Source organism: Triticum aestivum, chromosome 5A (genome assembly GCF_018294505.1).
Source record: "Triticum aestivum cultivar Chinese Spring chromosome 5A, IWGSC CS RefSeq v2.1, whole genome shotgun sequence".
Classification (NCBI taxonomy): domain Eukaryota; kingdom Viridiplantae; phylum Streptophyta; class Magnoliopsida; order Poales; family Poaceae; genus Triticum; species Triticum aestivum.
In genome coordinates this window covers 685,107,052-685,131,547 of record NC_057806.1, presented here as the reverse complement: position 1 = coordinate 685,131,547, position 24,496 = coordinate 685,107,052, and the positions used below count along the sequence as shown (strand labels likewise).

Below are 24,496 nucleotides of genomic sequence, written 5' to 3'. Positions count from 1 at the left end.
TAGGACACTTCGGAGCCCAGTGATTAGGATCACCGCAGACATGACAAAGTCCCTTCCCTTTCTTATGAGAATTTTTCTTGAAGTTGGTAGAATGTGATGGCTTGTTCTTTGTATCAAACTTGCCTTTGCCTTGAGTTTTGTTCTTATTGTTTTTGAACTTGTTGGGATGGGAGTTCTTCTTCTGTACCATGTGGGCACTAGAAGCTCCCTCAGCAACTCGAGCATGTGTGTCCTTTGCTCCCGCCTTCTTTTCAACATCAAGAATACCAATGAGATCCGCAACGGAAAACTCTTGTCTCTTGTGTTTCAGGGAAGTAGCAAAATTGTTCCACGAAGGTGGAAGTTTGGCAATGATGCCTCCGGCAACAAATTTGTCCGGCAACACACACTTGAAGTACTCAAGTTCTTTTGTGAGCGACTGTCTCTCATGAGCCCATTGTACAACAGAGCGCTCATCAGTCATCTTGTAGTCATAGAATTGCTCCATGACATACAACTCGCTGCCGGCGTCCGAGGCACCAAACTTGGCCTCGAGCGCAGCCCACATGTCATTGCCGTTTTCAAACTACATGTACGAATCCACAATGGAATCATCTAGAACACTCAGAAGAGCGCCTTTTAAGAGAGTATCGATCTTCTCAAAAGCTTCCAGTTGTGCTGGATTAAGATCGCCCTCAGGCTTGCCCTTGGTGGCGTCATAGCAGCCCGTGGTCTGAAACCAGTAGACTGCTCTCGTGCGCCACCTCTTATATTGCGCCCCCTTAAAGGCGGGCGACTTCAGATGCGCAGCAAAACCACTCGGAGTAAATTGCCTATAATCAGGTTTTTGGATTGTTGGAAATATAAGCAAATTACTACGAGATTTAATCCGAATAAATAGAAGATAAATCATGATTACAGTAGCAGAGATTAAACTAATCATGCGAACTAGCATAGCAGATGAACAAATCGCATCTAGGGCACATACTAGAAACATGAATTCTAGAAACATAAATCATGACTACAGTAACAGATGTTCCGCACAAAATAGATCAAATTCATGGGAAAAATACTCTCCATCACGATCGGACATAAGCCGTTTAATTTTTCGATCAAGTTCTATCCTTCCTGTTTGAGATCGTGGTAGAATTCATGTTTCTAGTACGTGGTCCTCTCCCGTTGCACAGATCAAATTATATTCTTCCTATTCGAGATCGTAGTAGAATTCATGTTTCTAGTATGTAGGAAGACGTCCTCTCATGAATTATACCAAATTTGTCTACAACACGTCAAAGCTGTTTTTCATCTCTCTCGATCCGATTTGAGACGAAGCGGGGATGGAAAAGATGACGTGGGGGGTTCTAATCTACAGACACCAATGAAGTAATCCAGCGGCTGGCATGCGACCGGCCGAAACTTTCGGCCGGCACACCGACGCTGAGTAGTCGCCATAAATAAAATATATGCCATCAGGATGGCAACTTTTTTTTTCATTCTCAAAGAACGAAGGATGGTTTTATCAAAATGGCAATTGCGTATTATGTTTAAAAACTAAATAAAGAAATAACTGAAGACCTGACGAGTCGAACAGCGACCCAACCGGCCCGGGTCCAACCCGGTCGGCCGCCTCAACAACCCGATGCTATGCCACCACCGGCGCCGGACCGGAAGAGGCGACCACCCATGGAGCAACCCGAGGCAGGAGACGGCGCCCCGCAGCAGCGCCACAAGAAATCCTCCGCCGCCAAGAAGGCGAAGAAGGGCGGCGCCACCGGCAGCGGCAGCGGCGGGGCATGGCCGGCGGTAAAGCCCAAGAAGGACCTCCTGGTCAATCGCCTCAAGGGCACCCAGCTCCTCACCGTAAGCCAATCAATCAATCCCCCCTTTTATAAATCTGACGCAATTACCATAGGGACCTTGTCACACGCCCGCATCTAAGGCATCAGGTAGCTCGATCTGATTCCGCTAGGAGGGGAAGGGGATTACCATCTAGGGCTGATGTCTGACGATGTTGCTGAGCATCTAGGGGAGACTCAGCCTGCACCAATTTTTTGTCACGCCACTTGTGGAAAAATATTACCTAGCGAGTATGGAGGGGACGATGTTTTGTGATGATGTGCTGTCTGATCAAACTGAAAGAATGATACTAGGAAATTCCTGAATTGATATGATAGTTTGTTGAATTTACCTTTACCTGATTGTGTTGCTCATGGACAAATGCCACACTTGATATAGGTCCCTGACTTCCTCACTTCCGCTGAGGCGAAGGCTTTCGTCGATGTCGCTGAATCCATGGGCTTCACGCACCAGGGCAGCCTTGGGCCACTCAAGGGGGAGGCTTACAGAGACAATGACCGGATATCTGTCACGGACCCCTTGCTCGCTCAAACGCTCTGGGAATCAGGGATTAACAGGGTATTCATGGACATCAACATCTCCGGCAAAGTGGCAACTGGCTTGAACCCAAATATCAGACTTTACAGGTATGTACCGATTTATAACTTCAGATCTGTTGTGTTAGTATCGTGCTGTTGGACAGGTTCGGTCACTGATGTTGTTGCTTGTAGGTACGTTGAAGGTCAGCGCTTCGGCAGGCATATCGATGAGAGCGTCAACCTTGGGGACGGTTCTAGGACGCAGTATACATTGCTGGTATACCTTTCTGGCAAGGGAAGCGCGAAAGATTCGCAGGCTCTTGTTGGAGGGGAGACTGTCTTTTATGATCACCGAGGAGGAATCGTTGCTGAGGTACTTTCTGATTCCAAAACCCATCTGTTTGATAAAATCTTTTGCCTCGTTGCTTTGTCAGCCAATTCCTCTGTTGTGGAAAACCAGTGCTAGTAGTAAAGGTCGGATTCGGATATACATTATGTCATTGGTTTCGTTTGTCACACACATTAGAATTGCTAATCCGGTGGCTAAGATTGATATTGATGTGTGCCCATATGAGCATCCGATCTAGCTATAGAGGAGGGGGAACTGGAGAATTATGTCTGCTGAGAAATCAGAAAAAAGGAGTATGAGATGCGCATGTTCTCTGTATTACGAGTCTGCCCTTGGATTGTTAACTACTGTCAGATTATGAAAACCAAGAGGGTCTCATACATGGTTAGCCTTGTGAAATATCCTGGTGCTGTGTGAAGGCGATGAAATCATCCTTTTCGTTCTTACATACAGTTAGTAACACTGTCACTGCCAAGCTAGCTGGCCTTGATGTGAAGTTATCTACATGTATGTAGGTTGCTCCCGTGCAAGGAATGGCTCTACTCCATCTACATGGCGCCAGGTGCATGCTGCATGAAGCTCGCGTCGTGAAAAAGAACGTCAAGTACGTGCTCCGTTCAGACGTCGTGTTTGCTTAGCTGAATTATTTCGAAGCCAGTTTCAGACCAAGGGCCAATGGGTTTAGCTTTTTGTGATATGTGTGAAAAACAGAAGCCCCAGAGGTAAAATCGAGAAGTAGTTGTTGCAACATTGGAAATGCCGGCCTGCCTAATCAAAAATTGTGTTCCATCATGCACCGCTGTATAAGAGTTTTGTAACTGCTGTAATGCTGGAAATGCTCAAAAACATTCTACCGTTTGTCATCATGGATATGTTTTACTCTACTTTGTCCTCCACATCATATGACTGTAACCTGCAAAAGTTGAATCCTGACTCTAGTTTGGAGCTTCTACCGCCTCCATCCTTTCCTGGATCAGGACTGAGCGTCCAGAAGCAGGTCGAGCTTTTTACCGAGCAAAATTAAAATCTAGTAAAAGAGAAGTTACAAATGTCCAACACCAAAGTAGCCAAACAAAACAAGCAGTGACTGTCAATGCATACACAAATTAAAGACAGTTCATGTTGTTTTACTGCACACTGACTTCAGAAACAAAACATGAAACGGCAATCAAACCATATGCCTATTCCCACATCACTGTTTGTGCGACAGTACATAACGGTTCGGATCCAAAAACATTTCAAGTGTCTACACTACATAAAATGTTTGAATCTGTAATCATAGCCCAGCACAAGAGTTTAAAATGACAGACGTTGCATCTGGTAGTCATAGCCAGAACTAGAAGTACTTAATGAGAATATAACCCCTATTTCCCCTGGGGCGGCAGCATCCGACATTTACATTTCTCCCACTGATGTCTAGAAGAACCATGACCAGCGGAAGTTTCTACTGGTTTTCGTCTCAAACAGGGCAGGACCAAAGCGAAAAATCTGCAAAATCAAACAGTCTCTCAGATAACGCAAATGTGACCAGTTCACATTTCAAAGCATAAGCATTCAAGATTGCTGCAAAGATTTATAGCGTTACTAAAGAGCAGTACCTTCATCATGTGCTGAAGTTAAACATGCATCCAGATAGTAAGTCCAGGCATTGCCAATCACAAGATAGGAGCTGCAGAAATAGGACAAGCACAAATTTAGACAGCAGATGTACGAATAAGATTTCAAAAGAGCCAGAAATGCTCTGCGCTAAGCACTTTGGAAACTGTATGTGAACCAAATATGAATAAATAACAAGTGTAGAAGGAGCACAGGATGTGGGGCACAGGCAGATTTATTAGACATCAGATTCTAACTTACGTTTTTACATCAGGAGGAATTGACCAGTTTTGGATGACCCGTTTTCTTGTCGATCTCCACTCTTAGGCCTAACTCTGCGACCTCTGGAGTTAGAATAGGTTCTTGCATCTGAAGCTCAGATACCTCCTTCTGATTTTCCTCGTTTTCTTCAAGCAAATATTTCACAGTTAGCAGACCCCACTCCCTCAAGTATGCATTTCCTTCATCAATGACACACTGCTGCAACAGCAACATAATCCCATTTAGCTGCCTAACCTCATCCTGCACCTGTTTCCTTCCATGCAAACAATTGGCAATGACAGCCACCAAATCTCTCCTGTAACCATTGTATGGGCAGACCTTTGCAGTTGCAAAAGCTGGCTGTTGATCTCCTTGTTCCTTTGCCATCGCTTTCCTGATTGTACTTGGGGGCTCAAGCTCACCGAGGTATTTTAAGAGGCGTTTTACAAGACCAGCCTGCAACAGTGAGTCAACAGGTGCTTCAGTCCCCGATGAAGAGGGCTCAGCCTGCAACGGTGAGTCAACTGGTGCTTCAGTCTCTGATGAAGAGGGTTCCCAAGCACATATGTCCTTCAAGAGCACTAATGAATATCCAAGGACATCAATTCCAGGGAGACCAGTTGGAAGCTCAGAGCTACCTCGGCAAGTAAAATCCAGAGTCTCAGCAGCATGCTTCAGTATATTGAATACATGAAGAGCAAAACTGTTTGAGATACTAACTTCTTCAGGTCGTTCAGTCAAACACTTTGACAATGTACCCATAAGAAATGCATGCTTAGCACTGAACTCATTTCCAGATTCACCACCATCAGTTGAACCTAGGGCCGCAAACAAGGTTTTGAACTTCTCCTCCTCAACACAGATTTTGAAGAGAAGCCACTCCAACCATTCTTCCTTGTGCCCCACTGCATTTCATAATTTATATTAGCATCATGTGCAAAGTAACCAAGGAGAAAATGGGAGAATCAAATAAATTAACCAGAGAACAATATGTGACCAACTACATCCTAAGAAGCAAAAAAAAAAAAAAAAACTAACTATAACATTCGATTAGTCACCAATAAGAAAAAATTGCCTTCAACAAGTCAGATATGGTTCTATGATCTAACGTCACATGTAAGCTCGCACTCTACACTAAAACACATAGTAACAGTTCCAACTATCAAGCAACTGACCAATACTTCAGCAACATGTCAAACATATGACACCACTTTTTTTTTCTTGCTAAGAAGTTGCAACAGGTCGAGCAGTCATGCTAACATGCTTCAGAAAAATGAACCAAACAAACAGGTGATATAAACCAAAGTTGTCCAAAACCGCATTTCACTAAATAGCAAATGACCATAATCTAACTGTGAACTCATTACAACCACTGAGCAAGGCTGAGTCCATGGTTAAAATTTCTTGGCAATGTCACAGAAGCATTAAATATCTGACATCCAATTGGTCCAAATTCCTGTCTACAGTTGCTGATCTATTTAACACTTTGCCAAATCTTTCAATTGCTGAAATAATAACCTACACAGTATGATCATCATAACAAGGATTCATAAAAACAAACAGCTCAATCAACCCACACTTCTACTACAGCTGCAAAGCAAATGCAGCTATGAAACAGTTGCACATCTAGGCATCTAGCAGCAGACATGGGTGAACACGCAAAAGCAATAAACCAATACCAGCAGCGGCGGGCGTGGGCTCACATCGGGAGGCGGTGGCGACGAGTTCGACGAGCACGGGCAGGCCCAGGTCCTCATGGCACAGCTCCTCGACCCTCCCGTGGCCGCCGTCGCCGGAGCAGCAGGTGTCGAGCACCATGCAGAGCGGGTCGAGGACGCCGGCGTCCCGGACGCGCGCGAACTCCCGCAGCGCCCCCGGGAAGAGCGCGTCCCAGACGGCCTCGCGGTGCCGGTCCCCGCCGAGCGCGGCGTTGCCCAGGGCCTGCAGCGCGGCGCGGGCGAGGTCGGGGGAGAGGGCGGGGATGGAGAGGGCGGCGGAGACGACGGCCGCGGGGCCCGAGAGGAGCACGAAGGTGCCCTGGTTGAGCGCGTCGCCGGCGAGGAGGTTGCGGAGGAGGCGGAGGCGCAGGAGGAGGAGCGGCGCCGGGGAGGCCGGCAGGAGGTGGAGCGTGTCGGCGAGCGCGTCGGAGAGCGCCGCCCGGCCCTCCCGCGTCCTGGAGGCCTCCAGGAACGCGCTCAGGGTCTCCTCGTCCTCGATCCCCTCGTCTCGCCACATGGCGGTGGAGGACGCGGCGGCGGCGGCGGTCGGGCGATGGGGGTGGAGACTGGAGAGGGAGGAGGCGCTGGAAGGTAGCAGAGGGTTTGCTCAAGTCGGTTGCCTACTTTAACCCAACACGCACGGTTCTCTCTCAAAAAAACAAAAACGCACGGAAATGCACAGGGCAATTTTTTTTACTTCAGCGACTTTATTTTTCAAATAATAACATATCATTTATTTATTGGACTGTCGTAACTGGCAACCGTATGACAGATTGCAAAAGTACCATACCACCCCCTCCCTTCGATCCCGCCTTGACCCCCTCCCTTCGACCCCGACCCCTCCTGATTTTTTGGGCATCCCACCTCAGGAACCACTCCCTTCGATCCCACCCCTCTCGATTTTCTGTCGAACGAACCCCTCCCTTCGACCCCGCACCTCTGGAACGAACCCCCTCCTGATTTTCTAGGCCGCCGGCAGTTAAAAAATAGACAAAAAAAATGGGACATAAGAGGATCGAACCCAGACCCTCCCATACTAAATTGGATGAAATTTCCAGCTGAGCTAGCAAACTTTAGTGATTAGACACAATGTACATGCTACTTGTACCTTCCTGAGACAAGATTGAACAAAAATAAAAGATTGTGATCATTGAAAATCCAAACTGGTAGCCTTACCAAAAAATTACCGTGGTGTCTGAACTTATGTTATTGGGTATGGATTTCGTATATTATCAGTTATTGAATATGTGGTTCGTATATCACTATATTATTTTCACATAAGTTACCGGCGTATGTTTTTAAACAATATTTCCTCTTTTTGGTAAAAAATTACCGCAATGTTTGGATGTAAGTAATCGGGGATGTTGTTCGTATGTTAGCATTCTATTTTCACATAAATTATCGAGGTATGTTTTCGACAACTTCTTTTCCTCCTTTCAAAATTAACGCAGTGTCTGTATGCAAGTTATCGGGTATGCGATTCGTGTATTACGGTATTATTTTCACATAAATTATCAGGGTTATGTTTTTCAACAAATTTCCCTTAGTCAAAGTTACCGCGTTGTTTGTATGTAAATTATTGAGTATGTAGTTTGTATATTATCGTGCTATTTTCACGTAAGTTTTTGGGGGTGTTTTTCCCAAACTTACCATGTTGTTGCACGTAATTTATGAGGCGTGTGGTGCATAAAATATCATATTATACACATAATAGTTACCAGGATATGTTTTAGTAAAAAAAATCTAAGTCCAAAAGGTAATCAGGCATGGGTGATGTAAGTTACCGCTCGTGCGGTATCTAACTTACTGCACATGCGACACGTAAATTACCATAGTGTTTACACATATGTTACCAGGACATGAAAATCTGAACTTTTTTCAAAGTTATCAACCTTTTGTTGGGGTCGAAAGTTATCGTCCGATACTAACAGAAGTCACCAATATTTTTCATTTGTTGTTAGCAACAAAAATGTATAGCTAAAATGCTCTCATTTCATCAGTAGTTACCAAACGAGCAACAATTGTAACATCATATACAGCTAAACAAAACTCTCATTTCTTATGCCTTCAAAAACAAAACCAATCGGTTTCTTTGTAGCAGCGATGCAAAATTCAGCAGAACAAGGCCAACAAAGATCATCCTTTCTATAGAATAGAGGAACATAAGGTACTACTGTACTTTTTTAGTAGAAGAAAAACGATATGCTATTTTCTACGTATATTATTAGGTATGCGGGTCATACATTACCGTGCTATTTTCACATAAGTTATTGGGGTATGTTTTCAACAACTATTGCCCCCTTGGTCAAAGTTACTGCTACTTTTACGTAAGTTATCGGGTATGCAGTTCATACATTACCGTGCTATTTTCACGTAAGTTGCCGCGGTATAGTTTTCAACAACTTTTTCCCCTCGTTGGTCAAAGTTACTGCACAAGTTATTGGGTATGCGGTTCGTATATTACCGCTATTTTCAAATAAATTTAGGGGGGTATGTTTCAACAATTTTTCTACTCGGGTTTAAATTTCCCTGATGTTATCATCTAAGTTATCAGGTCTGCGGTGCGTATATTATTATGCTATTTACACTTAATTTACCAGTTGTATCTTTTCAATAATTTTCTTTCCCATGGTCAAAGTTAACATGATGTTCGTACGTAGGTTATCACGTCTGTGATGCCTATATTATCATGCTATTTACACAAAAATTACCGGGGTATATTTTCAACAATCCTTTCATGGTCATAGTTACTATGGTGTTTATACGTAAATTATCAGGTATATGGTGCATATATACCATACTACTTACAAAGAATTTACAATGGGTATGTTTTCAATAACTTTTTCTTCGGGTCTAAAAATATCCCGGTGTTTGCGCCAACATTACAGGTCTGCAATGCACATATTACCGTGTTATTTACACAAAAGTTACCCTGGTTATTTTTTCAACAAATAGAAATAGAATATGGATATGGTTAATATGAGCAACATATGTTCATGACACGTCAAGCAGAAATGAAATAAAATGTAATTTTGCTTGTTTAGATTGTCATGCTAAGATGCTAACCCAGGTCAAGTACTCTCACAACAAACATTCTCATGTGAGCATGTTACTTTATAGAAGGCTAATGGAGTTTCTGCATATGTACTAGATGAAAAATCTCACGAGGCATCATTATATGGTTCCTTGAACTAGCAGCAGGATGGTCTAAGAAGGTCACATCCAGAATAGAGCTTGGACTTTTAGTTTCTTGTTCACAACATACATATAACCCACCATATAAACTATGAGCTAATCATGTGCGCGTCGAAGACAATCAAAACTGTCAAGTATTGTATGAATGGCTCATGGCTAAACTGAATCATGTACAGATGTGGAGAAGAAATCATACTCAATCAGACGAAACTATAAAATTTTGGAAAAAGAACAACGATAAATAATCTTGATTATGTTCTGTTCTGTCAAGGCAGATTAGCAATACATCATAATAATGTGGTTATGCCACTGATACATGTGCTACATCTGTGCATATATATCAATCATTTTTGCACACCGGGATCCAGCACACTCAGGCGGCTTATTCTCTACTAGCTACTCTGCTAGTACATCAGAATTCAGAAAAGCACGCACCTAGAATTAGTTACTCTGCTAGCACAACAAAATCCAGAAAACTCACCTACCTAGAATTCAGATCTTACCTAGAATTTATACCTTACGGTTGATGTAATGGAGGGTTGCAGCCGGCACCCGGACCTATCAATCCATGAAGGTGCTGTCTAGCTTCCGCACCTGCACCTTCAGACGAATGCTGCTATTGTGTGGGACGAGCATGGCAAGGACGAGCTCGGACATGTTTACAAGGAGGAGTTTCCTCGCTCACCTCAAAAGGAACAAGCAAAACAGGGACGAGCACAGATGGGAACAAGAACAGCGACGATCTCGGAGGTCAGCTCAGACGGGGAAAGCGGCCAAGCCGGCGGTGTACGAGCGGAGCGACTGTGAGGTCGAGGATGAGCGGCGGAGTTGAGATCGAAGTCGAACGACTGGGCGTTGATGGAGAAGTCTACAGGGACGACCGGACCGGCCGACAGTGAGATTGAGGACGAGCTATGGGATCGAGGTGGAGGAATACAGAGTATTGACGACCGCGGGGAACAGGAGTTCCATCTTATCGCGGCATGGTGAGAGAGGAAAGGAACCGCTTGACTTTGGTCGAACGAATCGGTACGCGTTCACTTCGCGGTGGCATGCATGCGTAAATATGTCTCTACTCCATCTTCTCCGTTTCCAGCAACCTAGTGCCGAGATCGCGACCGTACGATAAAAAAACTGATGGCATCCAGCTCGTGCGTCGGATTTGAAATGGACGGCATCCAGGTGGTGTGGCATTTTTGCAATCTGTCACAGGGTTGCCAAATACATATTTCGTTATTTATTTATACAATAGAAAAAGGGAGGAGAAATTCCGGGGGTTTATCATGCCACACCTCCATAAACTTCCCCTCAAAACAAACGCGAGCAATCTCATATGTAGCGCCATTGGCTTCTCGCTTACAATGCTCGATAGCAGTGGCGGAGCCAGAAAATTTGGATTGGGGGGCCGATTGCTCTCAAAATAGGTTGGGGAGGGCCAAAGTATAGAAAATTAACACTTTAAACAGCAAATAATTGCTAATTACGCACCATTAATTAGTGAATTACCAGCAAATTCCTAATTGGGGGAGGGGGGGGGGGGGTCGTCTCCGCCACTACTCGATAGTCGCTCTGCCCAAAGACTTCAACAGCTCCGACAACCGTCCCCTACGCCCGTTAATCAGACGAACTAAAAATGGATTAGACAATCTCCAACGAGTCCGATTGGGACAAAAGAAAGTATTGAGAGTTAAAAATGTCAGCCTCCATATGCTAAATCTTTATTTAGGATCACATTATAGCACATTTCGTTGTGCATGATACTTCCTCCGTTCCAAAATAAGTGTCATGGTTTTAGCTCTGCTATTTATGTACCAACTGTAAATAAATAGAGGTGTTATAGAATCTGCATATGACCTGTCCAAGTTCAGCTGACAAAAACTAAATAGTGACCACCAACAAACATGTCGCCTGCAAAGTTCAAATTCGCATGATCTTTCAGCTAAAAACGTTCCGAAAAATTATGCCTTCATTTTGATCTCTTTTTGTTTTAACACATTCATTTTCATCTCAACCTGGCACACAGAAGCCATCAATCATGCCTCTTGTCACAACTCACGTAGCTTAAACCTGACGGTAATTCGGTGGATTATTCTATTATTCAGATCTTACAAGTTTACAACCAAGCGGAGCACCAACGTTCCACTACAGAGCCAAGAATTCTCACTGACAAGGCAATACGGACAATGACAGCTCTATCTAACTTTACAAACTTAGAACAAGTTTACAGATAGATTAATCTGGGCAAGCTCCACCCTTCCCTTTCCCTTCCCTACCAGATAAATAATCTAAGAGCGCTTGCGGCGCTTATTGCAGCTTCAGGCTGGGTGGAGTCAATCAATCAATGGCCATTGGTTACCGGAGTGGCCGCGGTGTCGCCTTTCACGGCATAGAACCGGCGGTACATGGAGTCAACATGGGTGAGGTAGTAGGTGCCTGGAACGAGCAAGCGCGTGTCCTGGCTGGTGACGAAGTCCTTGGCGCCGTAGCGGTGCTCCATCAGCTTCAGCGCCTCGACAAATTTCTTCGGTGGAACCTGCGTGGAAGATGCACAGTGAGACAGAGCCAAGTTTGAGGTTTGCAATGAGTAAGATACTCTGGTGCTAGATGGGGAAGTTCATGAAAGGACGACTTACCACATGCCTAGACTCCAATTTGTTGGAGATATCCAGTATGCTTGCAATGTTCGTTAGGCTGAACGGATGCTGGCCTTCATTGATTTTGAAGGAGAACATTGTCGATGTCATGCCACTGCCGTAAGAGAACATCACAATCCTCTGGCCCACCTGGAACATTTTGGAAGATCAAAAAAGAGAAAATTTAGTTCAACGGTGATAATGACCGAAGAAAACACAGTATAGTGTGATTTATACCAGAGCATCGTGTTTGTTGTGGACAACTGATGCAAAAGCAGCATAGAGTGACGCCGTATACATATTCCCGAGTTGTTTCGGGATCAATGTTGTTGGTTGAACCTTGGTGTCATACAGGGGCTTCGCAACTTGCTGACAAACCTGCATATTTAAGGGAGCACGGATCAACTTACAATCATGAGTTATTACACAGAGAAGTAATTTTGTATAATTTAACTGTTATTGATACCTTCTCAAGGTCTCGACTCTGATAGCTTTCCTCAGATGACAGGCCCAAGTAGGGCTCCAATTTTTCTCTTGAGTCTTTGTCAACAATGCTATTTGACACAACAGTAATTTCAGTTAGTAAACAATTCGGGACCGAGGGAGTACTAAATAACATACAGGCACAGAGTTCCTAATACACTAGCTGTCTAGCTGACCAACCTGCAGTTTCTCAAGAAGTCATTGTAGTATAAACGAGCAAAACTTTTCTGTACAAGCTGCACATGGAACAAATCATGGAGAACTTGTAAATATATAAAAACAAACAGATGATTATACACAAAGTGTATCTGGAGAGCAAGGCATGTGATGTCCAACCAAGATTGCAGTGAGAAAATAATATGGGGTTATATGATACCTTGTTGTATGGAGAATGAAATACAAAAGAATCTGCGTCGACGATTGAAAATGGCTTCCCTTCAATCTTTTCGTACCTGAAAGATCAAAGCAATGGGATCTGGTTAAATCAACTGGTCAACTTGATTGACCTGTTCAAGTAAAACGATGACAACTTACCTTTTGCAAAAGGTCTTGTAGCAGGAATCCAGTGCCATGAGATAGCAAGTCTGCGATAGCTTCCCATCGACCACCTGCATGCAATTTTGCTATCTTGTCAAAAGGGATGTTCACATTGGCAGATCTAGTAAATTCATTTCCAGTGTATCTCAAGCTTGCTCTGCCTAAACAGAATTTGGGTGCATAAATTGTATGGAATGGTGATGTACCGGATATTCGCTCGCAAGATCAGGCTTGTAAAAGTCATAAACATGTGCCATATGAGACCCTCTAAATTTGCTTTCCAATGAAATAGGAGCATTTGGTCCAATCAGCATTGCAATAGCAGCTGCACCGCCAGTAGGACGAGCCGGCCCTTCAGCATATACCTGATAAGGTGTCAACATGGATCTAAGATGTCAGCTTGAGTTATACTCTTTACCATGGTCAATAATACAATCCTGTGTCCCATTCACGAAATTCGTATTTCATGTTCGGATCAGTATGGGTGTCAAACATCAAATATAAGAAAACAGATTATAGAGCAGGCAAATATGCTTGCCTGAACATGAGGGAACCTGAAGCTAATGAGAGAAATAAAAAAAATTAATACCAGAACTTTTTTTTCGAGAAACGGATACCAAAACATGGCGACATCGACATGAATGTATATACCTAGGGTCTGAGTTATATAAAATGCTCAAGGTTGTAAAATAGTCTGAGAAGCCGTGCAGTATGAAATTGGATACTGAAAAATGAAACAATATATTACATACCGCACTGTCTGTGCAAACAACGAGCCCATAACGTCCATCCCATGAGTTGCTCTCAGCCCAATTAACACAATTAAACAAAGCAGCTGTTCCACCATAACATGCGTTTGAGGAATCAACTCCTTCAATATCAGTATTGCCACACTCCTGCAATTAAGGAACATTGTTACAAAAAGAGCATCACCAAAAGGAATTGTCTGGCAGTGAATTGAATTACTGGTACTACAAAAATCTCAAAAATGCTCAAGAGTGATGATGAGAATTCAAATACAATTCTTTTAATTTTTACATATGTAAGGTACGCTAGACAAAATTACACCAAGAAACTAAAGGTGAACGAACTTATTAGCATGTTCTTGCTGAAAGGAACAAACCTCAAATATTTGCATCAACCATGTCTTTATAGACTTGCTCTTGTCTATTACAGTTTCACTGCCAACTTCCAAACGTCCAATACACTTTGGATCGATGTTATAATTTTTCAGGAGAGTCTTCACCACTGTCAAGCTGAGACAAAATCTTAATCAAATGAGATAAACTGAACTAAAATGGTAAATAAGACACTGTTCATATGTTTAAAACATAAAATGGTTCATGTCTGGACATTTGAAACGTTATATATTTGGACTTCAGAGACAAATATAAGGCATCTCGAATGGCACAACACTGTGCTGTTATATTCACAGCCATCTACATTGTACTGTTTCTCTAACATCATAGGTAGTCAATAGAGCACTGGTGTCAAATAGTACTCCATCCGTTCCTAAATATATGTCTTTTTAGAGATTTCAATATAGACTACATACGGATGTATATAGACGTATTTTAGAGTGTAGATTCACTCACTTTGCTCCGTATGTAGTCCATATTGGAATCTCTAAAAGATTCATATTTAGGAACAGAGGGAGTATAACTTAAAACAAGCATGGCATAATGTTCTATTTAGATTGTAAAATTGGCCCTCATCATCATAGGTTGCACAAATCTGTTGGTGTTGACTATCTGGGTACTTTGTACTATCCTCACATTTCAAACGAATACGGAGGAGAATAAATGCTTTCAAGGAAAAGAAAGAAAAATGATAGGAGAATGAGAGTACTTTGTACTTGAGGAAATAATCGCACCTCATTGAAATGACATCCTCCACTTCAGTGCAAAAGGCCATGCTATCCTGCCCAAGCCCAATGGTGTACTTCCCTTTGCTCACGCCATCATGAGTTTCCAGTTCTTCCTGCAACCAGCATCATGTAAATTTTCCAGCTAGTAAAGAAACTTCTTCTTGGAAAATGGTAAAGAGGATATGAAATAAAACATTGATCTGCAAGTGAGATCAGCAAAAACAAAAATGAAAGAGATACTGCAAGAGATCTCGTAAGTTTCCCAAATGAAAACCGTACAAGTCTGAAGACGACATTGGGTAGTGATGGGCTGTTGTACAGTGGCCTGTAAATTCCTTATTTTATTTAAAATTCATGGATTCATTTATGGTGAACAGAATCTTATAAAATAAGACATATCAGTACTTTAACAGAACAATTTTCAAAGAGGACGACAACAGTTAAAGCCTGAAGATACCTATCTCTTATTTCCAAGACAGCACTGCATATTTCAGAACACCTTGCCTTATGTGGACAAAAGAAGTTCAGACATATCGCTGACATCAACAGATCATCATTCTTACTAACTTGTTAGGGTCAACCTTGTCCAACCTCCACCTAATATATATGATTATACTAATAATATATATCAAGCCTCCCTTTTCAGAACGCATTTTGTACGGCCAAAAAGATCGGCAGATCCACGTGGACAGCAACGCTTCCGAATTCGATGACTGCACTCGCACGAGAGACCTACTTGGTTTACAAGCCCAGGAAAGGAAAGAGACAGTTTGACAGCCATCAACATCAGCCTCAGCTGATTAATCGTCCACACAGACTTAATCAAAGTATCAAACAGAAGAGTTGGGTCCTACTACTCCCAGCAAGCTCTTTCAGCTGGCATGTTCTAGGTCTTGGCATATTAATTTTCCTTTCCACAAAGTGTGCCAACATTCCTCGTGTAAGCAAATACGTCTCTTTGGAATCTTTCATCACACTCTGAAAGCACCCTACATGGTTCCTTCCGCTAGTATTAATCAGCCCAGCTGGAATTGTACTAGTATTAATTACAGAGGGTAACAGATTAAGTAGTAACTGCTTGCATAGTACTCCCTCCGTCCGGAAATACTTGTCATCAAAATAAATAAAAGGGGATGTATTTAGATGTATTTTAGTTCTAGATACATCGCTTTTTGTCCATTTTAATGACAAGTATTTTCGGACGGAGGTAGTACCTGATAATCACACATGGCCTTTACCCTTGCCACCCATACACAGCTAGAATTCTTTTGTAGTTTTAGCAGGAGAGTAATTAGTAGGACTAATAATCGCCTATCGTTATTAATTAGCTAATACTAACTCTGTTCCTTAACATAACATGTTCTACTAGCCTTTTTTCTGAATCAAATGTATATAGACGTGTTTTAGTGTGTCTGTTCACTTATATCAGTCTGTATCTAGTGTCCATACTGAAATATCACAAACGTCTTATACTAATTGGGAACAGAGGTGACAGTGGTATTCCCTGAATCTGGGCAGCCGTAGAATAGGCTGAATGGTGACCTGTCTCCACTCCAGAGGACACAGAAGCTATCAACAGATAATGTTCAGATAACATCGGCCTCTTGTCTCAATCTCAAAGGGCTCGCTCGGTCTGCATCGCAGCTGTGAACAGGCAACTCTGCTCTGCTCTGCACAACGCAGGCCCGAGAAACATAAACTCGTAGTCGCGGTGAACAACTGATCCCGGGAAAAACAGAGGATAAAAACCACCAACCACACACAAAGAGCGTGCGTGCGTGCGTGCCCCTTGACTGGTACTGGTAGTGGTATGTTTTTTTTTATCATGGCGTTTCAGGGAAACGGCTAGTGAAACGCAAGGCTCTTTTTCTTTTTTTTCTTTTACAGCAACAGGAACCTAAAAAGGATTACAGCAGCAGGAGAGCACGGGCGGCGCTGTGATGAGATTCAGAGAGGGAGAGGATGGCGTGGGTGGATGTATGATGTAACCTGGAGGACGCAGTTGGGCGGGAAGTAGATGTCCATGGCGAGGATGCCGACGTCCTTGACCCTCTCCGCCGCCATCTGGCTTCACCTGAAACCCAACCGAATGAACAGCCATGGCGGCAGGAGAATCGAACCGCGGACTGGGGAGACGGGGGCGCACTGTACGTACCAGTGAGGGAGGAAGAAGAAGAAGAAGAAGAAGAAGAAGAAGAAGCGAGAGGTCGGGTCGGAGACGGCCGGGACGGGGGAGGAGGAGGAGCGGATCGCGGGGAGGGAGGGAGGGATGGATGCGGGGCTCGACACTCCCACCCAGCTCTGCCCCGCGCCGTATATATACGCTGCTCGCCGCTGGCCTTTTTCCTTTACCCCTTTCTTGCCTTGGCTGCGGCTCGGCTCGGAACCTGGCCGTATCCTGGAGGAAAAGGGAGGGTGGGGAGCGGTAGGTGGTGGTGGTAATTGCGGGCGGGGTGACCTCGGTAGTATCGACCGGCTGTCGCCTCGGGCATCCGGGCACGTTCTCATCTCATCGTGCGCCTCTCGCCCACAAGGAGGCGGCGGTCGTGGGCTCGTCTCGCTGGCGGCTTTGGCGCTGCCTGCCCGCGGGCGCCACTGCGCTCAGTCCTCGTCCTCGTCCGGTCCTCGTGGAGTTTCCCGTGTCCACGAGCGCAACACGGCAGATCGGATCCGGACAGGGGATGAGCGGCATCAAATCTTGTTTTACGGCCGCCATCCATTACTCAAATATATATATGAAAAATCTTTGACAAGCGTATACTACTGTGCATTTGATGCAAAATCTAATGATACTAATTTGGTTTTGCAGACGTTGATGTTTTCAACAACAAACTAGCCCAGTGACGGCTCTCTAAAAAAAACCAGGCCAGTCAAAAAGATGTTTGACTTTTCATCAACAAACTAATGCACCTTGTATTTTTTGAAACGGAAGGACCCTTTTCTGGCTTTGTTCGAGCATCCGAATAACTCTTCGGTGCTAACACTTTTCTGATAGGTCTAACAGGTATCGGTGTGCTATGTTTTGTTTTCCGGAGACAATCTCAAGGCGGTAACGTTGGAATAAAGTCTTTTTGGAATCCCCCTATCTCGACAACATCAATCCGGTGCCGACAAGGGCATGTGAGGGGAGGTGTTGTCAAACTATTGGCTTTCTTCAGACCTTGGCGCTCTGCTATGAATCAAGGGATGCAGCTGGCTACCTCTTGGTGTGCCGACTTTGACCACCTGTTTTATTTTGTTCCGCAACATGGGTTGGTTTCTCCATTCCAAACCCCGTGGATTGGTGGTGAGGATTACACGCTTGCGACACGTGGGGGTGATGCCCAATGATCATTAGATCTCTTTTTAGCGATGTGTGACTATATCGGTGTTAAAACCTAGTATAGTGAGGGACCTTTCGGTTGTCTCTTTCCCTTAATGTCGATTCAGTGCAATTTTCAAGCTCCGTCGGGCAATGTACAACCAAAGGAATAAGACATTGTCTAGATACGCTACTATTGGGGAACATCTATTCAAAACCCACTCAGACACGACGAAACAAGAAACGGTGCCAAAAAGAAGGCAACGGGTGGTTTCTACGGGACTATAACAATGTAGTATAACAACTCTTGTCGGAAACTAGCACGCAGAAAGGAAATATCGATGCAACTCGCGTAGAAAAAAAAGATACTAACCCCAAAAAGGTAAGAACAAGGGAAGGGGGGACACTACCAAATACTGAAAAGTCACATGGTCAGAAAACAACTACGACAGCCAGCGGGTGCCGAGCGGGTGACCGCTAGTTAGCTTCCTCATTTAAAATTATGCTCTCATAACTTACCACCCGACATCTTGAGAGTATTGTACGAGCCATCTTTCTTTAGTCCGTCGGCGATATAGTACTCTCAGACGACCACCCATATGGTACCACTGTATTTTCTCGGACGCTACCACAAGAAAGACAAGAAATTTGGTACCACTTTATTTACCATGATATATAGGTCACTACAAGAATGACAACCCATTAGGTACCATCATTGATTATATTTGTCCGGGTGATCCGTAACCCGTCCGAACACGTTAGAAGAAGAATGTTCCAAAAGAGAGGTTACATGTTGTTTCTGTGGGATCATAGCGTGCGCAAAAACTATAGTAGAAAAGTGAGCAAAACGGTGTCTCAATGCTTAGAAATAAGGCCTAGGGTTCATACTTTCACTAGTGTAATCTCTCAATATCATTAATATAATTGAATCACATGATAATCCCTTAGAAAGCGACAAAGAGTCACTCCAAAGTTTTTGTTTTATCAGAGAAAGTAGGATGAAATCGTGTAGGTAGCAAAACCACCCCAAAGTTGTCTTTCCAATCAATCTATTGAACCACCCCCACATTGTCACGAATAATCCTAAAGATCGTACATGGCAACACCATATGATACATATCAATTGATCTTTATGTCACCTAGAATACCCCAATATCACCACGGGCATTCGCAATTAAGACATGCATCAAGTGATCTCAAATACAAAATATTCAATCTAACGAAAAGAAACTTCAAAGAACAAGATTCAATTCACCACGAAAAAAAGAGACATGGGTGAACATCATAAGATCCAGCTATATTGATAAAGCTCATGATAGATCAAAATCGTGAAAAATCAAGAACATGAGAGAGAGAGATCAAACACATAGCTACTGATACAAACCCTCAACCCCGAGGATGAACTACTCACACATCTCCATGAAGGTAGCAAGGTTTATGAAGGTGGCCTCCCTAATGGTTTACCCCTCCGGCAAGGTGTCAGAGAAGGCCTCCAGATGAGATCGCTTCGGAACAGAGGCTTGTGACGGTGAAGGAATTATTATAGGTTTCTTTCTGTGGGTTTCTCTATTTATAGGATTTTCCAGCGTTGGATTCACGCCAAAAGAGTGACGAGGGCCCCACAAAGCCAGGGCGAGACGACCCCCCTGGCATGCCATAGTGGCTTGTCGGCCCTTCAGCCCTCTTCTGGTTTCCTCCCGAAGCTTCTAGGGTCCTTCTCGGTCAATAAAAAATCACCGTAACTTTTCATCGCGTTTGGACCTTCCTAGATATGGGTTTTTTGTGGAACAAAAAACATGCAAAAACAGGAACTGCCACTGGGTTACAAGCTTAAGGTAATCATGATCTGTTGAGTGTTCGTATGGCAGGATTAATGAGGAAATATTTATCAAATAGTTTCATTAATATTCGAAATAGTTTTGAGAGGAACCAGAAGCGTTTCGGAGTTTAACGGGTAATAGCGATAAAGCATATACACACTAGTGCAGAACCGGGCTATAGGACCGGTTCGTAAGGCCCTTTAGTACCCCCCCTTTAGTACTGGTTCAACATGAACCACCGCTAAAGTGCCAGCACGTGGAACGAGCCAGCGCCGAGGGCGGGGAGACCTTTAGTATCGGTTCGTAACACCAATCGGTACTAGAAGTTTTTAGGGGTTTTGGGTCATGATTTCTTTTTCCTTTAATTTTGTGTTTTCCATTTAATTATTTTTCATTTGCTGGTATTTTACGATATTACATATTGTACATGTTATGCACATATATATCATCGAATGTCTCGCACCACCATTCACACATACACATGTATATATATACAATTTGGTATATACAATTTCTCCTACATGGAGGCATTACTGCGGTAGCGGGTAATGGTATTCTCCTTTGGGATCTATGACCTGGTCGAGCAAAAATCCTGCTATTTTCTCTCCAATTGCTCGTACGCGCTCCATTGGTAGGAGCTTCTCCCGCACCTCAGAGAACTTTTAAGAAGGAGATCAATATGCATGTATTAGTTGTGTGATTAGATATCGATAATGATGTAAAAATTGTGAATAGTATTCTGGCAAACGTACCCATCACTGTCTAGCATTTCTGGTCCTTTCGAACGCCATCATGCGAATGTTCTCGCAAACGTAATATGCACATAAATTAGTCCCCGACGCCTGCTTCATGGCCTTTACGAGAATAGAATTCAATCTCTTACCCGCCGCGATCTTCTTGGCCGCCTGGATTTCCTGAAGGGCGCTCTGGGCCTCGGCTCGAGCCTCTTGTACGCTCTGGCGGGCCTTCGCAAGTTCGGACACTTGCGTCTTAGAATCACTGTCGGTGTCAAAACCGGAGGATCTCGGGTAGGGGGTCCCGAACTGTGCGTCTAAGGAGGATGGTAACAGGAGGCAGGGGACACGATGTTTACCCAGGTTCGGGCCCTCTTCAAGGAGGTAATACCCTACGTCCTGCTTGATTGTTCTTGATGATATGAGTATTACAAGAGTTGATCTACCACAAGATCATAGAGGCTAAACCCTAGAAGCTAGCCTATGGTATGATTGTATGTTGTCCTACGGACTAAACCCTCCGGTTTATATAGACACCGGAGGGGGCTAGGGTTACACAGAGTCGGTTACAAGGGAGGAGATCTACATATCCGTATTGCCTAGCTTGCCTTCCACGCCAAGGAGAGTCCCATCCGGACACGGGAGGAAGTCTTCAATCTTGTATCTTCATAGCCCAACAGTCCGGCCAAAGGATATAGTCCGGCTGTCCGGAGACCCCCTAATCCAGGACTCCCTCAGTAGCCCCTGAACCAGGCTTCAATGACAATGAGTCCGGCGCACAGTATTGTCTTCGGCATTGCAAGGCGGGTTCCTCCTCCGAATACTCCACGGAAGATTTTGGACCCAAGGATAGTGTCCAGCCCTACAAAATAATTTCCACATACCACCGTAGAGAGAATAATATTTCCACAAATCTAATCTGCTGACGTGTTTTGACAGCACGACGTTACGGCATGGCCCGGTCATTATTCGAACCGTTTTTCTCAACCAGCACCGCACATATCGCGAGGCGGTTTTCTTGACACGTCTTGTCGAAGCAGAGATCATGTCCCCCTTATTACGGGATTCTCATCAATACGGACGTGGGTAACCCACTCGTGCCCGTTGGTATGACTCCTCGATTTTAGGCGAGTCCAAAACGGCCGCGAGGAGGACGCTTGACATTCACCCTCTTTATAAAGAGGCCAAGACATGTCCCTTTTTCCTCTCGCGCTCAATCGAATCCTTCCCCTGCCTCGAGTTCCAACTGTTGGAAATATGCCCTAGAGGCAATAATAAATTAGTTATTATTATATTTCCTTGTTCATGATAATCGTTTATTATCCATGCTATAATTGTATTGATAGGAAACTCAGATACATGTGTGGATACATAGACAACACCATGTCTCTAGTAAGCCTCTAGTTGACTAGCTCGTTGATCAATAGATGGTTACGGTTTCCTGACCATGGACATTGGATGTCATTGATAACGGGATCACATCATTAGGAGAATGATGTGATGGACAAGACCCAATCCTAAGCCTAGCACAAGATCGTGTAGTTCGTATGCTAAAGCTTTTCTAATGTCAAGTATCATTTCCTTAGACCATGAGATTGTGCAACTCCCGGATACCGTAGGAGTGCTTTGGGTGTGCCAAACGTCACAACGTAACTGGGTGGCTATAAAGGTACACTACAGGTATCTCCGAAAGTGTCTGTTGGGTTGGCACGAATCGAGACTGGGATTTGTCACTCCGTGTAACGGAGAGGTATCTCTGGGCCCACTCGGTAGGACATCATCATAATGTGCACAATGTGATCAAGGAGTTGATCACGGGATGATGTGTTACGGAACGAGTAAAGAGACTTGCCGGTAACGAGATTGAACAAGGTATCGGGATACCGACGATCGAATCTCGGGCAAGTATCGTACCGATAGACAAAGGGAATTGTATACGGGATTGATTAAGTCCTTGACATCGTGGTTCATCCGATGAGATCATCGTGGAACATGTGGGAGCCAACATGGGTATCCAGATCCCGCTGTTGGTTATTGACCGGAGAACGTCTCGGTCATGTCTGCATGTCTCCCGAACCCGTAGGGTCTACACACTTAAGGTTCGATGACGCTAGGGTTATAAAGGAAGTTTGTATGTGGTTACCGAATGTTGTTCAGAGTCCCGGATGAGATCCCGGACGTCACGAGGAGTTCCGGAATGGTCCGGAGGTAAAGATTTATATATGGGAAGTCCTGTTTTGGTTACCGGAAGAGTTTCGGGGTTTATCGATAATGTACCGGGACCACCGGGAGGGTCCCGGGGGTCCACCAAGTGGGGCCACCTGCCCCGGGGGTCACATGGGCTGTAGGGAATGCTCCTTGGTCTACATGGGCCAAGGGCACCAATCCCACTAAGGCCCATGCGCCTAGAAGGGGAGAGGGGGCAAACCCTAAGGGCAGATGGGCCCTAAGGCCCATATACCCTGCGCCTCCCTCTCCTCCCCCTTATGGCCGTCACCCTTAGATGGGTTTGGGGCTGCCGCCCCTCTAGGGGTGGGAACCCTAGAGGGGGCGCAGCCTCCTCCCCTTCCCCTATATATATGAGGCCTAGGGGGCTGCCCATAACACACGTGATTCGATCTCTCGTTGGTGCAGCCCTGCATCTCTTCTTCCTCCTCTTCTGTGGTGCTTGGCGAAGCCCTGCAGGATAGCTACGCTCCTCCACCACCACCATGCCGTTGTGCTGCTGCTGGATGGAGTCTTCCTCAACCTCTCCCTCTCTCCTTGCTGGATCAAGGCATGGGAGACGTCACCGGGCTGTACGTGTGTTGAACGCGGAGGTGTCGTGCGTTCGACACTTGGTCATTGGTGATTTGAATCACGACGAGTACGACTCCATCAACCCCGTTCACTTGAACGCTTCCGCTTAGCGATCTACAAGGGTATGTAGATGCACTCTCCTTCCCCTCGTTGCTGGTCTCTCCATAGATAGATCTTGGTGACACGTAGGAAAATTTTGAATTTCTGCTACGTTCCCCAACAGTGGCATCATGAGCTAGGTCTATTGCGTAGATTCTATGCACGAGTAGAACACAAAGTAGTTGTGGGCGTTGATTTTGTTCAATATGCTTACCGTTACTAGTCCAATCTTGATTCGGCGGCATCGTGGGATGAAGCGGCCCGGACCAACCTTACACGTACTCTTACGTGAGACCGGTTCCACCGACTGACATGCACTAGTTGCATAAGGTGGCTGGCGGGTGTCTGTCTCTCCCACTTTAGTCGGATCGGATTCGATGAAAAGGGTCCTTATGAAGGGTAAATAGCAATTGGCATATCACGTTGTGGTTTTGCGTAGGTAAGAAACGTTCTTGCTAGAAACCCATAGCAGCCACGTAAAACATGCAAACAACAATTAGAGGACGTCTAACTTGTTTTTGCAGGGTATGCTATGTGATGTGATATGGCCCAAAGGATGTGATGAATGATATATGTGATGTATGAGATTGATCATGTTCTTGTAATAGGAATCACGACTTGCATGTCGATGAGTATGACAACCGGCAGGAGCCATAGGAGTTGTCTTAATTTATTTATGACCTGCGTGTCAACATAAACGTCATGTAATTACTTTACTTTATTGCTAACCGTTAGCTGTAGTAGTAGAAG

The 24,496-nt window shown here is 44.5% G+C and overlaps 2 protein-coding genes across 2 annotated transcripts; one reads left to right on the top strand and one right to left on the bottom strand.

The window, feature by feature from the left end:
- The first annotated feature begins 1,548 nt into the window (after window positions 1-1,548).
- LOC123105989 (uncharacterized) lies at window positions 1,549-3,569 on the top strand. Its single transcript, XM_044528180.1, has 4 exons — window positions 1,549-1,839; window positions 2,215-2,462; window positions 2,547-2,727; window positions 3,219-3,569. Exons 1-4 carry the CDS (start codon window positions 1,624-1,626, stop codon window positions 3,339-3,341), a joined length of 768 nt encoding a protein of 255 aa, XP_044384115.1. The 5' UTR covers window positions 1,549-1,623; the 3' UTR covers window positions 3,342-3,569.
- A 232-nt stretch (window positions 3,570-3,801) lies between these two features.
- LOC123105990 (hydroxymethylglutaryl-CoA synthase) lies at window positions 3,802-17,416 on the bottom strand. Its single transcript, XM_044528181.1, has 17 exons — window positions 17,149-17,416; window positions 16,983-17,067; window positions 15,000-15,106; window positions 14,250-14,382; window positions 13,879-14,022; window positions 13,333-13,491; window positions 13,124-13,197; window positions 12,966-13,041; window positions 12,770-12,825; window positions 12,573-12,660; window positions 12,344-12,484; window positions 12,107-12,256; window positions 11,830-12,006; window positions 6,264-6,501; window positions 4,561-5,465; window positions 4,302-4,372; window positions 3,802-4,191 (listed from the first exon to the last, which is right to left on the bottom strand). The coding sequence occupies exons 2-15, from the start codon at window positions 17,055-17,057 to the stop codon at window positions 4,570-4,572; spliced, it is 2,514 nt and encodes an 837-aa protein (XP_044384116.1). The 5' UTR covers window positions 17,058-17,067; window positions 17,149-17,416; the 3' UTR covers window positions 3,802-4,191; window positions 4,302-4,372; window positions 4,561-4,569.
- Window positions 17,417-24,496: the final 7,080 nt, after the last annotated feature.

Coding starts and splice junctions, on each gene's coding strand:
- LOC123105989 (XM_044528180.1), top strand. CDS start 1,624: ATGCCACCACCGGCGCCGGACCGGAAGAGGCGACCACCCATGGAGCAA. Junction 1,840..2,214: donor AGGGCACCCAGCTCCTCACC/GTAAGCCAATCA, acceptor CACTTGATATAG/GTCCCTGACTTCCTCACTTC. Junction 2,463..2,546: donor CCAAATATCAGACTTTACAG/GTATGTACCGAT, acceptor TGTTGCTTGTAG/GTACGTTGAAGGTCAGCGCT.
- LOC123105990 (XM_044528181.1), bottom strand. CDS start 17,057: ATGGCGGCGGAGAGGGTCAAGGACGTCGGCATCCTCGCCATGGACATC. Junction 12,826..12,965: donor TTCATTCTCCATACAACAAG/GTATCATATAAC, acceptor TTCCATGTGCAG/CTTGTACAGAAAAGTTTTGC. Junction 12,257..12,343: donor ACAACAAACACGATGCTCTG/GTATAAATCACA, acceptor AAAATGTTCCAG/GTGGGCCAGAGGATTGTGAT.